The sequence below is a fragment of the Moschus berezovskii genome, chromosome 26 (assembly GCF_049115385.1).
Source record: "Moschus berezovskii isolate FMDL1 chromosome 26, NW_MosBer_1.0, whole genome shotgun sequence".
NCBI classification, from domain to species: Eukaryota; Metazoa; Chordata; class Mammalia; order Artiodactyla; family Moschidae; genus Moschus; species Moschus berezovskii.
Window position 1 is genome coordinate 29,932,334 of NC_142485.1, and position 16,937 is coordinate 29,949,270.

The 16,937-nt window shown below is 40.6% G+C and overlaps 1 protein-coding gene across 2 annotated transcripts in view; it reads right to left on the reverse strand.

Moving 5' to 3' along the window:
- SNX25 (sorting nexin 25) overlaps window positions 1–16,937 on the reverse strand; it is a 99,642-nt gene that overhangs the window by 68,963 nt on the left and 13,742 nt on the right. For both annotated transcript variants that reach the window (XM_055416413.2, XM_055416415.2), the window contains exons 2-3: window positions 4,874–4,958; window positions 217–433 (exon numbers count right to left, since the gene is read on the reverse strand). In XM_055416413.2, the coding sequence (XP_055272388.2) occupies window positions 217–433; window positions 4,874–4,958 (302 nt within the window). The remainder of the gene's footprint in view (window positions 1–216; window positions 434–4,873; window positions 4,959–16,937) is intronic.

Consider the following 16,937-nt stretch of genomic DNA (forward strand, 5'->3'; position numbering starts at 1 on the left):
TCAAACAGGTCTATACAGTGGTTTTCTGTTAAAAATTTTTTATTTGCTCTATTAGAACATTATAATGATTCCCCGCAATGTCAACATTCCCAGCCAAGGGCCAATAAGAGGATGAATACGCTAGAGTTCTGTCGTGACTCTGACCCCTTTTCTCAACAATGAAAATACTTTATTGTCAGCAAAGGAAGGCGAGGTTGTTCCCCCTGTGACAGCTACCTGGCACTCGCCGCCTTCAGGTCACAGAAGTGAGTGAGCAGCGCTCGCACGACGTCGTTGCAGACGACTTTGACCACGTCCACGTGGCTCAGCCGGTGGCGCAGCTGTCTGGCGACTTCCCAGAAATCCTCGGACAGCAGGTGGTAGAGCCGCCCCTCGTCTCTGCTGAGGTTTCCGTACCAGGACAGGATGTAGTCTCTGAAGCTGTAGTCAAACACTATTGGGAAGAGAAAGGCCACGCGTCAGACGCGGGCGAGGGCCGCAGACGCTGAGTACACTCTCCCGCTGTCTGCTGCTATTTAACAGTCGCTTTAAAATATAAAGAGTGCAAAGCAAAACAAGGGAAGACACGCTGTTTCCTGAAACCTTTCAAAATAAGAGATTCTTATCTAACTCAAATTTTGGGGCCGTGGAGACCCGAGGTACTGGATTTTCTTGGATAGCCTAATCTTTAAATAGTCTATCTTGGTACCCAACTCCCTGATTGTGTGTTTAATTACAAATTGCTCTGGATGGGTGGAAATCACAAGGAAGTTGCTTTTTTTCTGTTCAACATAAGGAGGAGCTGAACAAAAACATTAAAACTATTCGAGAGTTTGCCATATTAGACAATGGATGTGCCATCATAAGAAATTTCAACACAAGCGGAGAATCTGATGGAAAAGGATGATATGGAAGAAAGCACTTCCTGAGATGGTAAGCTGGGTTACATGACTGCCAGGCTTTCACATCCTTTTATCCTCCTTCTGGGCATCCCAGGGCCAAGCAGCAAGAGCGTGATGACACACACTTTGCCAATAAAAACACTGGTACGCTCTTCACGTGCAATTCCTTCTCTCTAACTCTTCTATTAAACTAAAAATTTTCATGCCTTGGGATTTTTAGCTAATAGCAAATAAATCTGCAAACCGAAGCGTTTGGAAAATAGGAGCATTTTTTCTTTCATTAAAATTTAATTTCAAATTAAAGCAGGAAATTAAGAGCAATTATAAGAGACTTAATACTTAAAACTAAGATCTTTTCAACATGCTAAAGGATTTATGTGAAGGCCATATTCACCTATATGATGTTTCATTACATTTGTTAACCACATTGCATATTCTGATTACTGTAACTCTAAAACACTCCTCTGATAATACATTTTGGGGAGAAATGGATAAAAATGAATACTGGCAAAAATCTGTACTTAGTAACAGAGATATGTGCTAGTCACAGGTATATCTTCTTTCAATAGTTCATCAGCACCCCTCTTCAAACTAAGCATCATAAAAATATAAAAGTACAAAACAAAGACACGATTCTAAGTATGTGTTATATAACTATAGACACTCATTCATACAAGTACAAAAAAATCCAAAATATTTTAAAATATATCATCTGTGTTAATTCAAGGAGACAATTCATGATAGTAAAATCATTTTATGTTCTTCATTAAGAAATATGCATGAGTAATGTAACAAACCACAGTAAGAAATGAAAGAACACTTATTCTCACTGCCAAGCAGACAGCTTTTCTTCTAAAGGCGTAACAGCTAACAAAAAATTCAATGCTGGTATGACTTAAATACATCTATTTTCTAGGCCTGCTCTTCAAGAACTAAGCAGGTAACAGGGGATCACAGAAGATTAGAGACAATGGAATAACATGATTAGAACTTCAGTTTTAGTTAATCTGAAAAGACGATTTAGGGTAACAAGAGAGAAATACTAGATGCGAGGAGACCAGTTTAAAAGCTACCATTTAGTCTGGAAAATGTTATGTTAGGTAAATATCTAAAAATGTTCAGAACAAGGAATGACTCCGTCTAAGTAAACAGTATGGGAGAGAGCCATTTTCCACCTCTGCCTTCTCCCCACGGTAACTCAGGTACAGTCTTCCATGACCAAGAGGGTAGAGCCCCATAGGTCATAAGTGGTCCATGACCCAACTCTCTTGGAAAAAGAAACAGTCATTCAACCAGGAACTGCCCTAGTGATGATGACAACAATTCCATTGATCACATAGATGTCCCTCTGTGGTTTGCAAAGTTTTCAAAAATGCAATTAGTAATTACTCTCTGTGTGCAGAAGAAAAGTCATCTTCTGGGAAGATCTGAGGTTATTAGCTTATGTCACTGGTGGATCTATTGATTTATTCAAGAAAAATGAACACATATTTCATACCACTGGGTAAAGAGACATGAACTAGAGAAGTTGAGCCTATAGGGAGGAAGAAAGCCATGCTCTTCAAGGTACCAGCTATGCTTCTTTTGTGTCAGCATCTAATCCTGGGACAGTCTGAGTTCTACTGAGCAAGCAGCAGGTACTTGATAACTGCTGAATTACATTTCCAGCCCATATTACTGAGATAATTCAAGGCAGTCCAGTGAAAATTGGGCTGCAGATCTAGTGAGATTTAATAGTAAGTCAAAAACACTTTTAAAAGTCTACCTTCTGTCAGTTTTCCAGGAAATGTAACTTGAGGAGATAAACTTTTAAGGGTATCTGATATAGTAGTATGTAAACCGTGAACTCCCAGATGTTCAAGCAGGTTTTAGAAAAGGCAGAGGCACCAGAAAAATTGCCAACATCCGCTGGATCATGGAGAAAGCAAGAGAGTTTCAGAAAAATATCTATTTCTGCTTCATTGAATATGCCAAAGCTTTTGACTGTGTCGATCACAATAAACTGTGGAACATTCTGAAAGAGATGGGAATCCCAGACCACCTGACCTGCCTCTTGAGAAACCTGTATGCAGGTCAGGAAGCAACAGTTAGAACTGGACATGGAACAACAGACTGGTTCCAAATAGGAAAAGGTGTACGTCAAGGTTGTATATTGTCACCTTGCTTATTTAACTTATATTCAGAGTACATCATGAGGAACGCTGGGCTGGAAGAAGCACAAGCTGGAATCAAGATTGCCGGGAGAAATATCAATAACCTCAGATATGCAGATGACACTACCCTTATGGCAGAAAGTGAAGAGGAACTCAAAAGCCTCTTGATGAAAGTGAAAGAGGAGAGAGAAAAGGTTGGCTTGAAGCTCAACATTCAGAAAACAAAGATCATGGCATCTGGTCCCATCACTTCATGGGAAATAGATGGAAAAACAGTGGAAACAGTGTCAGACTTTATTTTTTTGGGCTCCAAAATCACTGCAGGTGCTGATTGCAGCCATGAAATTAAAAGACGCTTGCTCCTTGGAAGGAAAGTTATGACCAACCTTGACAGTATATTAAAAAGCAGAGACATTACTTTGCCAACCAAGGTCCGTCTAGTCAAGGCAATGGTTTTTCCCGTGGTCATGTATGGATGTGAGAGTTGGACTGTGAAGAAGGCTGATCGCCAAAGAATCGATGCTTTTGAACTGTGGTGTTGGAGAAGACTCTTGAGAGTCCCTTATACTGCAAGGAGATCCAACCAGTCCATTCTAAAGGAGATCAATCCTGGATGTTCATTGGAGGGACTGATGCTAAAGCTAAAACTGCAATACTCTGGCCACCTCATGCGACGGGTTGACTCACTGGAAAAGACTCTGATGCTGGGAAAGGTTGGGGGCGGGAGGAGAAGGGGACGACGGAGAATGAGATGGCTGGATGGCATCACCGACTCTGTGGACATGGGTTTGAGTGTACTCCGGGAGTTGGTGATGGACAGGGAGGCGTGGCGTGCTGTGATTCATGGGGTCGCGGAGAGTCGGACACGACTGAGCGACTGAACTGAACTGAACTGATATAGTAGGTTGCCAGTTCTCTCCTAACTTCATACTTAACACTCAATTTTCATCTGGAAAACCTCAGACTTTTTTTTGCAAATAATAACTGAAACTGTCAGTTCTTAGAAATTTGATTTTTAAAACATATTTTTAAAACTTTAATTTGATCAAAATAGATTCTCTTTTAAACTTTAATATTTGTAATTACACTTACTCATCCCCATTTCCAGACATATAACACCGTACCCGCCACAGTCCCCTTTTCAATCATCTTTAATAAAGGTTTGACATCTCTGTCCTTCAGTCTTTCGTCAAGGTTGGCCAAGATCCCTTAATTTGATAACTGGTTTGCCCATGAGCAAGCCTGAGTGTATTTATTCCCAACATACTTTCTCTACGTTATATCTATTAACAAAAGGAAAAAAAAAGGCTTCCTGATACCCACTTCAAGTAACAGTGAACAACAGATTCTTGCTTCATATCGTGGAAGCAGCCCCACTAAGCTGGCTAGTTTCATGTGATCTGCAAATTCCTGCTTAATTAATGTTTAGATCCCATTCATTTAACTGAAACATGGATGTATTTGGGGGCTTCCCTGGTGACTCAATGGTAAAAGAATCTACCTGCCAATGCAGGAGACACAGGTTTATTCCCGGGGTCGGGAAGATCCCCAGGAGAAGGGCACGGCAACCCACTCTGGTATTCTTGCCTGGAGAATCCCAAGGACAGAGGAGACTGGCGGACTATAGTCCATGGGGTCACAAAGAGTCAGACACAGTTTGCTGACTAAACGACAACTGGATGTATTTACTATGTCTTCAAGTAAAAATTCATGATGAAAAAAATCCAAATGGCATCAAACAGAGAGAGGATAGATAAATTTGCTGGAAATTACTCTTTTCCTTTTAGAACATAATGAATTGCTTCCCATGGTAATTATATACCCTCACTTAGTCCTTACCTTCTTTCAGAGCTTTGTCCATATTATGAGAAATGACTACCCTTCTAGACTGAACTGACTCATGTGAGTCTCCATACACAGGACTCTGAAATATAAGAAGAAAAAAAGAGAGAGATTACTGAATAAATCACATATAAATATAAAACCAAAAGTATGAAAAACCATTTAAACAGACATAAAAATATTGCTTAACAGATTATAAAGTTCTTCTGGAAAAGTAAACATATGCTTAAGCTTAAGAAATTTTTGAAAAAGAATTAAGGAAGGATTTTCCCCAGCAGATATCAAGAAAGTGTGATGCCAGTGTAGAAATAAACAACTGAATGGTAGAAAGTACAAAAACATCTAGGCAGAAAGGCAAATATATGAGAATTAAGAACATACTGAGAAAAATTTGAAATCTGTGAGGAAAACACAGACTATTCAATAAGTGGTGTTGGCATAATTTGATATTCACGTGGGAAGAAAGGTTAGAGTCTTACGCCATACTTTGTATATTAATAATTCCAAACTGATTAAAGAACTAAATATTTTCTTAACCAAAAATGTATTTAAAGGAAACAAAGGAGATGCTGTGTTTAATCCTGGGATAGAGAAGCCCTCTCCAAAATAAGACACAAAAAGAGTTATAAAGGAAAAGAAACCTGACAAATATAACTACATAAAATAGGAAATTCCTGTGTGACAAAAGATAACTATAAAATATAACTGACAGACAATATCTGCAAGATGTACAACAAAGGAATATTATTTCATATATACAGAGATCCAAAAACAAGAAAAATAACTCAAAACCGGGCAAAGAAATTGAAAGAGCAATCATAAAAGATAAACACCAATCAATTTATGAAAAAAAATGCAACCTCTTTTCCAATGAGAGAAACGCAAATAAGTGCAATGAGACACCATCAGCCTGACAAAGCAGGGGCAAAGTGTCATCTAACCTAATGTTGGCAAAGATATGTGGAAACGGTCATTTCCATACATCGTGAAGGGAAACGTCCATTTCTAAAAGCTTTTAAGAAAACAACTGAGCACATATCAAAATTTAAAAGCACTCTGTTTATTCAGTAATTCTACTTCTAGGAATCTAGCTAAGATAAAATACTTGCACATTAAAAAAAAAAAAAGTACATATACCAAGACTTTCACTGCTGAAAGTCTCTAAGGGAAGAAATTGGAAATAAATCAAGTGTTATCAGTTCAGTTCAGTCGCTCAATCATGTCCAACTCTTTGCGACCCCATGGAATGCAGCACGCCAGGCCTCCCTGTCCATCACCAACTCCCGGACTCAAGTGTATATCAAGAATCAAAGAGTTAAATTGTGATGGTTCATGTTTTAGAATACAACCATGAGAAAGAATGAACTAGGGATACGTATGCCTTCATGAAAAGTTTTCCAAGATGGAAAATGTTTGGGAACACATATGCTAAACAATTGAAAATGGTTTCTTCCTCCATATATGTGTGTATAACACAATTTAAAATTTTAATTATAAAAAGGTACTAGTTGGCAAAAACAGAGAGGCAACATGTAGGATTTAACCCCACTATCAGGCAGCTAAGGGTACTTTAAAGAGAAAAGCTTTTTAACTGATCACACTCCAAAGTGATCAAAAGTATATATATATTGTAAGCAGATGTTGGACCATGAAGAAGGCTGAGTGCTGAAGAACTGATGCTTTTGAACTGTGGTGTTGGAGAAGACTCTTGAGAGTCCCTTGGACTGCAAGGAGATCCAACCAGTCCATCCTAAAGGAAATAAATCCTGAATATTCATTGGAAGGACTGGTGCTGAAGCTGAAACTCCAATACTTTGGCCACCTGATGTGAAGAACTGACTCACTGGAAAAGACTCTGATGCTGGGAAAGACTGAAGGTGGGAGGAGAAGGGGACGACAGGGGATGAGATGATTGGATGGCATCACCGACTTAAAGGACATGAGTTTGAGCAAGCTCCGAGAGATGGTGAAGGACAGGGAAGCCTGGCGTGCTGCAGTCCACGGGGTTGCAAACAGTCGGACACCACTGAGCAACTGAACAACAAATATGGCAATGGGCGTACTTATTGGTTTCAGGGGCTTCCCTGGGGGCTCAGTTGATAAAGAATCCACCTGCAATGCAGAAGACCCGGGTTTGATCTCTGGGTGGGGAAGATCCCCTGGAGAAGGAAATGGCAACCCACTCCAGCCTTTTTGCCTGGGAAATCTCATGGACAGAGGAGCCTGGCAGGCTACAGTCCATGGGGTTGCAAGAGTCTTACATGACTTTGTGACTAAACCACCACCACCACTGGTTTCAGGGCATAAAAAGAAGCTAGTTATTAGTGGAACATAGAGAACCTTTTTGTACATGGCAAATATTACAAGTGCTTAACTACCAGCCACCGTCACTCAGAAGGTCTAAATGGCTAAGGGCCCTATCAGCTTCATTCAATAAATAAGGGTGAGGAAAGCCCTCCGTTCTCAGGCAGCCACCCCAACACAGCTGCAACCAACCCCTGACCCTGGACCACCCAACCCCGAGAGCAGAATTTCCAATGCTCGGCTTAGTTTCACACTATCTGTAGGTCAAACGCCAAGACTATCATCCACTTTTGTGATCACTGTTACTGAAAAAAAAGTCATAGTGCTAAGATTCTTTAGTTGAAATACTTTTAAAAGCCTTAAGACGTATGTGTTACACTCAGAAAAGAATCCCTTTAGGCTACAAACTTGGCTTCCCTGGTGGCTCAGATGGTAAAGCATCTACCTGCAGTGCAGGAGACCCAGGCTGAACCCCTGGGTCGGGAAGATCCCCTGGAAAAGGGAATGGCAACCCACTCCAGTATTCTTGCCTGGGAAATCCCATGGACAGAGAAGCCTGGCAGGCTATGGTCCATGGGGTCACAAAGAGCTGGACACGACTGAGTGACTAACACATATATACAATGCTACAAATTAATACATAACATTCAACAGTTTCTCAAGGAATCATTTTTAAAAAAAGACAAAAACCCTCAATCATAATCCTATAGACAAAAGCCATTTTATCCTAAAAGAAATACACTCTCTTCTATCAAAAACTACTTTCTAGTTTCTGAGTAACTTGTTGTAAAATTAAACCGTCAGAGTATCTTTAACAAGTGGTGCTGGGAAAACTGGTCAGCCACTTGTAAAAGAATGAAACTAGAACACTCCCTAACACCATACACAAAAATAAACTCAAAATGGATTAAAGATCTAAATGTAAGACCAGAAACTATAAAACTCCTACAGGAGAACATAGGCAAAACACTCTCCGACATAAATCATAGCAGGATCCTCCATGACCTCCCAGAATATTGGAAGTAAAAGCAAAAATAAACAAATGGGACCTAATTAAAATTAAAAGCTTTAGCACAGCAAAGGAAACTATAAGCAAGGTGAAAAGACAGCCTTCAGAATGGGAGAAAATAATAGCAAATGAAACAACGGACAAGGAATTAATCTCCAAAATATACAAGCAGCTCCGGCAGCTCAATTCTGGAAAAATAAACAACCCAATCAAAAAATGGGCCAAAGAACTAAACAGACATTTCTCCAAAGAAGACATACAGATGGCTAACAAACACATGAAAAAATGCTCTACATCCCTCGTAATCAGAGAAATGCAAATCAAAACCACACACCAGTCAGAATAGCTGCTATCCAAAAGTCTACATGCAATAAATGCTGGAGAGGGTGTGGAGAGAAGGGAACCCTCTTACACTGTTGGTGGGAATGCAAACTAGTACAGCCACTATGGAGAACAGTCTGGAGATTCCTTAAAAACTGGAAATAGAACTGCCATATGATCCAGCAATCGCACTCCTGGGCATAAACACCAAGGAAACCAGAATTGAAAGAGACACATGTACTCCAATGTTCATCGCAGCACTGTTTATAATAGCCAGGACATGGAAGCAACCTAGATGTCCATCTGCAGACGAATGGATAAGAAAGCTTTGGTACATATACACAATGGAGTATTCAGTTCAGTTCAGTCACTCAGTCGTGTCCGACTCTCCACGACCCCATGAATCAGGCCTCCCTGTCCATCACCAACTCCACTCAAAGTCACGTCCACAGAGTCGGTGATGCCATCCAGCCATCTCATTCTCTGTCGTCCCCTTCTCCTCCTGCCCCCAACCTTTCCTAGCATCAGAGTCTTTTCCAGTGAGTCAACTCCTCGCTCAGCCATTAAAAAGAATGCATTTGAATCAGTTCTAATGAGGTGGATGAAACTGGAGCCTATTATACAGAGTGAAGTAAGCCAGAAAGAAAAACATCAATACAATATACTAACGCATATATATGGAATTTAGAAAGATGGAAATGATAACCCTGTATACGAGACAGCAAAAGAGACACAGATATATAGAACAGTCTTTGGGACTCTGTGGGAGGGGGCGAGGGTGGGATGGTTTGGGAGAACGGCATTGAAACATGTATATTATCATATGTGAAACGAATCGCCAGTCCAGGTCCGACGCATGATACAGGATGCTCGGGGCTGGTGCACAGGGATGACCCAGAGGGAGGATAAGGGGAGGAGGGAGGTGGGAGGGGGATTCAGGAAGGGGAACTCATGTACACCCGGGGCAGATTCATGTCAATGTATGGCAAAACCAACCAATATAATATTGTAAAATAATTAGCCTCCAATAAAAAATTTAAAAAATAAAAATTAAATGGTCAGGACATTTTACTGTAATTTTTAAAATTTTAGTTCATGAAAGGGAAAGACTGAAGAAATGAGAAGAATTTTTAAATTCTAGTGCTTTTTAGAACATCAGGCAGGTATTTAAACAACTTAACACTGTTAGAGCACTATACTGATAAACAACTTCAACCACAACTTCTCAAGCCTTTGGCAAACACTCGGGTATAGTTTTCCCAATACAGGTACGGCAGTTTCATGCACAATACTAACCGGATGATGAAACCACAGCCAAATGATGCTTAATTGAGAAGTTCCTGAATTCAGGTTCTTAAAATGGAAACTGTCTTTAAGGGCTGGGAGAGAAGCAGGTGTGACTATGACAACACATGCCTGTCTGAGCATATTCTGTACTTATGTGTCTATCTTTACAGCTTCCTTCTGAACAATTTTGTGCTCATTTTTTTACCTTTCCTTTTTCTCCCTAGTTACAGCCTTCCCAATTCTTACCATCTATCTGCACATTTCTCTCCCTGCTTCCCACTTAGACATAATACATACAATAATCGTGTTTGTCCCTACTCACTGTATTTGGATTAGGCGTTTATGCTCTTTAACTTTAAAAGTTTACAGGAATAACATTTTCTATGTTGGCTCTTTACGTAAAAGCATTATCAGTTTTTCAGTCTGGTTCCGGATTTCCCTGCACTCTGTCCCCCAGGACCCTTATTAGGAAGAAAAAAAACACAAAAAGAGTTCTTCAGCCCTGTCATCCCACAGCCTAATTGACAGCCTGGAAGTAAGGAGAACAGGAAGATCAAAGAAAACATCAGGGGCCCAAAGTAACTGGGTAGCCACACATGGAAAGTCCTTTTTCTGAAGGATTTAATATTTCTGGAAGTAGAACCTCTTCATGACTAAACTACAACACTAGCATTGATTAGTCACTGCACACGCCTTTTCGTTCAGGTCACAGAGGGATGGGACTCACAGACAGTCATCATCCCAGGGTGGAGAGGAAGCGGGGAGAAGGCCGGCAGCTGAGGCTCAGGCACGTGAGCACGGCCGTGGCCCAGAGGGCGGTGAGGCGAAACCTGCCTTCTCTCTCCTTCCATTTATAGGTGCGAAAAGGGGAACTTCTCAGCAGAGACTTCCCCAGAGATGTGTTCCAGCAAACGCTCGACCCGCTCTGCACCTCACAGTCCCTCCCCCTCCGCAGGGAAAGCCTGCCTCAGACGACCACTTTCCCAATAACGCTGGCGCTGGGGAGGGTCAGAGAAACACGTGCATGCTATCCTCAGCCCTCTGCCACAAAGTGTAAGTGACAGGAGGCTTCACCACTCCATCCAGAACTGCGGACTTCGAGTGTTGTCTGAGCGGTCAGCCCTCCCCTGGAGTCTGGCCTCAGTATCCCAATACTGGGCTTCCCTGGTGGTTCAGACGGTAAAGAATCCGCCTGCAATGCAGGAGACCTGGGTTCGATCCCTGGGTTGGGAAGATCCTCTGGAGGAGGGCACGGCAACTCACTCCAGTATTCTTGCATGGAGTCTGACAGGCTACGGTCCATGGGGTCACAAAGAGCTGGACACGACTGAGCGTGTGCCAATACTAACACAGAGGAACATCTGGTGAACCAGGATCCCTGCCATGTAAAAATGATACACCTTATTCTCCATTTCATTAAGATAAATGAAACTTATCTTCATTTTGAGATTTAAACCTAGCTTGGACCCTACTTGTTGAGGTCATTTTAATCACTCAGTGAGTTCTCTGGAGAGAGAAAGTGAGAAGCCTCAACAAATAATTGCTCACTCTGAAAATGTTCTCCAAAGACAGGGCAAAACCTGAAGGCTTTGCTCCGATATCCGAGTCTCAGCATCAGAGAGTAGAAGTCGTATCAACAAATGCTGTCCTGAGTACGTACGTATCATATCAGCTCTGTTTACTTCTGGATGTCAGCTTTTAGTCTACAGCCATAATACGCTCTAACTGTCTTCGTGTCAGAATTAAGACATCCTCTCCTGAGGGAACAACAACCGGAGAAAGAATCCACTCAGAGAGCTGGGTACCCTGACACCATTAGCAACGAGACAGCCAGGGGTGACCTGGAACCCAGCCAAGACACACACCTCACTTTCCATTGTTTACGCAGACAACACTGCTTACTGTGTTCTTCCTGTGGGAGCAGAGACAGGGCTAGTAATTCCTTTCATGCCTATTACCTGGACAACTCAAATAAACAAGTATCTTTCTCCTTCACTCTATGCTTCTATAATTTAAAAAAAAATGTTTTTAATGTATCTTGGTTTATTTTAAAAAAGAAAAAAAAATTGTACAGAGTTGATGGCGTGATGGGCATAATTTCCTGTAAAGCTACTGAAATGGTGATTTATCTTAGGAAAACAAACACAAAACCCCAACCATCATTATCCACATGGAGCTGTCACATGGCCCAGTCTTCCCAAGTATTCGCAGCATCAGACAATCTATTGGGATCTTGTGACTAATATTCTCATTCTTAAGCTATGTTATTCTCAAAACCATAGCTCCTTTCAAACCAACTGTATTCTACCTCATCCTCAAAAAATCATGTAATCAAAAGCAAAGAAACAAACAACCCACAAAGATCCCTTCTCAGGAAGACAGGAAGGAACTGAGGTATGGAAAGGCCACCGGACTTGACCGAGACCCTGATCAAAGACAGTGACGTGAGTGACAACAGCCCTTCCAGCAATGGCGTCCAGTCTGTAACTGCTGGCTTGCAGAAAGCATTTAGCAGAGTGCCCGGCACCTAGTGGCAAAGTACAACTACCATCACTAATAAAACTCAAAACAGGATCAACTTTCAACACACTGAGGCTAATCGTTGGTTGGTTTTAACAGCTGATTGGATTGTTTTCTGAAGGGAAAAGAATCGTGGAAATGAAAGCAAGAGAGAAGGATTGAAAGTTAAATCACCAAAGTTAAGACACAACTTAATAGAACATACTGTTCCTGAAGTACTTTTGCCTTTGAGGATGTACTTTCCAGAGAGGAAAGTGTCCGTTTCCTGGAGACGTTCTGTCGTGTATGGGCCTTTACATTCTCTATCACTGGTGAAGTACTCAAGTGTTCAAACAAAACCTGCTTTGATCAGAACCAGTTTCTTGGATTGTGCTTTATAATGTTTAATTGTGAACTAAAGAAGGTCTGGTTCTCCCTATCGATAGATCAAACTGTATCCAATATATACTGAAAAGTTATCATTTAGGGAGACTGTACTGATAGAAAGTACTGTTTGGTTTTTTTTTTGTCTTTTTCCCCCTCTTAATTGAGTATAATTTGTTTTAGATAGAAGAAAGAAAAGCTACTCTCTGAAATTCAAACCTACAAATGTTCTCATAAGCTTCAATTTCTTTTAAAATTGCTAGTTCTAATATATCAAGAGTAGAGAGGGACACATTCTATAAATGTAAAGAATTAAATCAGCTTATTCACACCATTATCCACAGATAATCCCTACTGATATTTTGGTCTATTTCCTCCTAGTTGGTGAGTCCATTTCTTACCATGTAACCGTGGACAACTTACTTTTCCGTAAGGGCCTCATCATAAAACAAATATAAATAACAACGGTACCTACCTCTTAGGACTGATACAAGCATTGAATTAATACTCATGAAGTGTTTGAAACTGTGCCAGGCAACGTATTGTTAATTATACATTACTATTGGTCCTTTATTTTCATATACTTCGGAATAAATTACAACCATCGCATTCACACATTTCTGCGCCTGGTTTATCACGCTCAGTACTTTATCATGACCATCTTTTATGTAATAAAGATCTGGAATGTTTTATTTTGAATAACTTACACTGTATTTTAACTATTTTCTTATTACTGTGTATTTACTTGGTCCTCAATACGTTTTTCCTATTTTCCATGAAAAACCTATTCATTTCCATGCTATCGACCTAAGTGTAGTATTACCAAAAATGTTATAAACAATACTGAAGTGTCTATGAACCATAAAGTGGATTTGAACTCTGACTTCAAACAACTGTGTTCCTCGAGAAAGTTGTTCTTATCTTTAAGGAAAGTCCTCTACCAGCCAAGGAGAAACTGATCAAACAGGGCGTTGTGTGTATCGGATGCTGTGAAGCACAAACCATGCAAAGGTAAACAGGAACAGTCCCTGTCCAGCCTTTTGAACCAATAGTAAGTAACCTACATGCCTTGAAAGTCCAACACTTCAGAGTGTTTCCAGATGGGAAAACGAGTAATGGCCACAAGAGGCAGGTGCAGGTCAGGCCTTCTCTACCCTCAGGGACACCCTCGGAGAGCAGTAAAGGAAATCATCGTGTCCTCCAGAAGCATAAATCCCCACCATGATTTCACCTGAAATGAACTTTGGCAAGAGATGAATGGTAGATTACATGGTGAGCAGCTTCTATAGCTTAGTACACACCAGTTATCAGAAATATTGTGCTCAGGCTAAAGGCCAACCCTGCCTGCATGCAAATGTAGGAATCAAGGTTCTGTTTCTATTTCTATAAAGAAAGATAATCAGATAGGTTAGCTCCTGAGACCAGATCCTATGACTGGGTATGAAATCAATTAGATCTTTTCTCTGAACAAATATGAAACTCAAGGGTGCTTCAGGCTACAGCACAATCCCATTATTACTACTAGGGCAAAAGCACATGACATCACATGACAGTGGCAAGACTTAATTAAGACCCAGAAAAAAGTTGGTTGCAGTCGATTCTTTGCCATTTTCTTGCTGTGTTATGATGAATATGTCCATTTCTCTGAGATTCAGTTTAAATAATGTCTGTCCTATTTATTCTAAAGGATTGTTACGCATCCCAAGAAGACAATGTGTGTGAAAGGGTTTTTCAAAGTGCAAGACTCTTAGTCGCTCAATCATTGTCAGGCTCTTTGAGGCCCATGGACTGTAGCCCACTAGGTTCCTCTGTCCATGGAATTCTCTAGGCAAGGATACTGGAGTGGGTTGCATTTATAAAGGAGTATTCAAATACAGATCATCTTTACAGTGCCAAAAGTCATAGTCCAAATTTTTTGCAATGTTAAAGAATGATTATTGTTATATTACACGTGATTAGTGTTACGACATAGCATACTTTCAGATTTGACTATCACAAGCAAATTCCTTTAATAATGTTTCTTGGTTATTAATCTGCTAAGAAAAAAATGATTATTAATGCAAAGGCAAAATCTTTATTAACTGATCAACAGAGGTATTTTTTGAGACAGGTTAACATAATAAGGGTTGTTTTTCCATTCAGATGGACAAATTAGGTCGTGGGAAGAAAAAAATGTGCTTCATTTCTAATGTCAAGGACTCAGATCTGAAGCTCCTGAGAAAACACACTCCACTTGATTACAAGAGAAATTTAAGTGTATTTCAAACCAGACACAGATTTGGAAACTGAAATTATAACATGCACTTGAGAGTACACAGGCAGACAGCAGTATGTCTAAACTGGCAAGTACAGAACCAGAGACTCAGGCTGGGGGAGAAGAACGAGGAAAAAGCAAACTGGCTTAGGAAAGATCACTAATGACTGGCAGCAGCTTTTTGCATTCCTACAAAGATTTGTGTAAGAAAAATTCTGCAGCCATTTTATCACTGACTCACACTGTAATTTTGAGCTCATGAGGGAAATCAGAGGTTTTTACATTTCCATCAACTCATTCAATCATCTAACACGTAATGAGGACTCTGTGCATCTGCCGCTTAGTTGGGTTCCAGAGACGAAGGTAAATACATTCTCTGTGCTCAAAAGACTTAATCTATCCTTGATGGAACAGAAGCTCATGATCGAATAACTGATGAGCTTGAACAGTGTGGGAGCCCCTGCTTAGGAATTCTAGCGTTCTTCCTATTCTGGTCTCTCTTCTACATTTTGCTCTCCAGCCCAGGTCACGGAAGAAAATCTACTCAAATATGAAATCAGTCCAAGAGATCATTTCATAAGAATTCTGAAGTTCAGACACAGTGAAGTAAATTATAAAAATTATTTTCATAAGAGCTCTCACTGAAACCACTGAATTGAAATGGAGAAGATGCCAGAGTGGTTGCCCCCGCTTCAAAGCTATCATGTAACTCAACAACTCGATGAGTCACACAGAACTGCTTTTTTTCACAGAGATGCTTTAATGAAAGCAATCACTTTTTTTTTCTTCATTACTGTCCCAAATACCCATAATACCACTCTTATTAAATTTGTTGACTGGCTTTTAAATGAAAACTGGTGATAAAATATTCAGGATCTAGCTGGAAAAACATCACACTGGTGATTTGATTCAGTGAGATTTCTAATATTTTCATAGCTCCCTTGAAGCAAAAAGCTGAGCTCCAGGCAACAGCTTGGATAACATACATGTACTAGATACTGATATGCGTGAGATGGATTACTGCCATAAAAATACTAGTTGCAAAAAAGAAGAAAAGAAAGTACAATTCAATGGAATCTACTCGAAGAGACGGACTTTCACATCCCTTATAACTGGAGAGTAAAAAAATTGTCTACCCCAGCCTAGATCTAGATCATAGAAATTCTTCTGTTTCTATGTAAAATAAATGTATAGAAATTCAAAGAATAAAACCTTCTCCTTATGAGAAACATGGTATTAAAGATAAGCTTCAGCGCAGCAGCCACCCCACCTCCGAGCAGAGAGGACGGGTGGTGAGTGTGGATCCACAGGACAGGACCACCCCAGTTTTCTCAGTCCCTGCTGACCTCGGGAAGCCCCCAGCCCCTGCCTGGAAACACAGTAACTCATTTTCAAGACTCACTTGGGGATTTTGTTCCAATGCAGATTTCTAGATCCTAATTCAACAACTATAAGGCGTGCCTTTGAAACACAGCATTTTTGGCAAGAATTCCTAAATTATTTATGCATCTTTAGACCACATTTGGAGAAACACTGCTAAATGGTGGTGATGACAAAAGAGTATGACCCCTGAGAAAAAGTTAGGAAGTTTTATTTCTTGGAAGATTTATTTTAATACAAGAGTGAAAGTGAAAGAAAGTGAAGTCGCTCAGTCGTCTCCGACTCTTTGCAACCCCATGGACTGTAGTCTACTTCACTCTTCCGTCCATGGGATTTTCCAGGCAAGGGTACTGGAGCAGAGCCATCGTTTTACATCAGTTGGGACAGAGTCACAAAAGACTCACGGAATCTCTTACCACCTCAATAAAATTACCCCTGACACATCCTCCTCCTCACTATCAGCAATTAATCTGCCTCCCACTTACCCAGAAAGTCGAGGCGCCCCGGTTTGAAACATCTCAATCCCCTGCCAGCCTTGCGGCCTACGAGCTTCTCCCTCTGCTCCTGTTTCTACTTCCTTCCCGTTAGTCTCGAGCCCGAAACCCTCCACCTGCACCCTGATC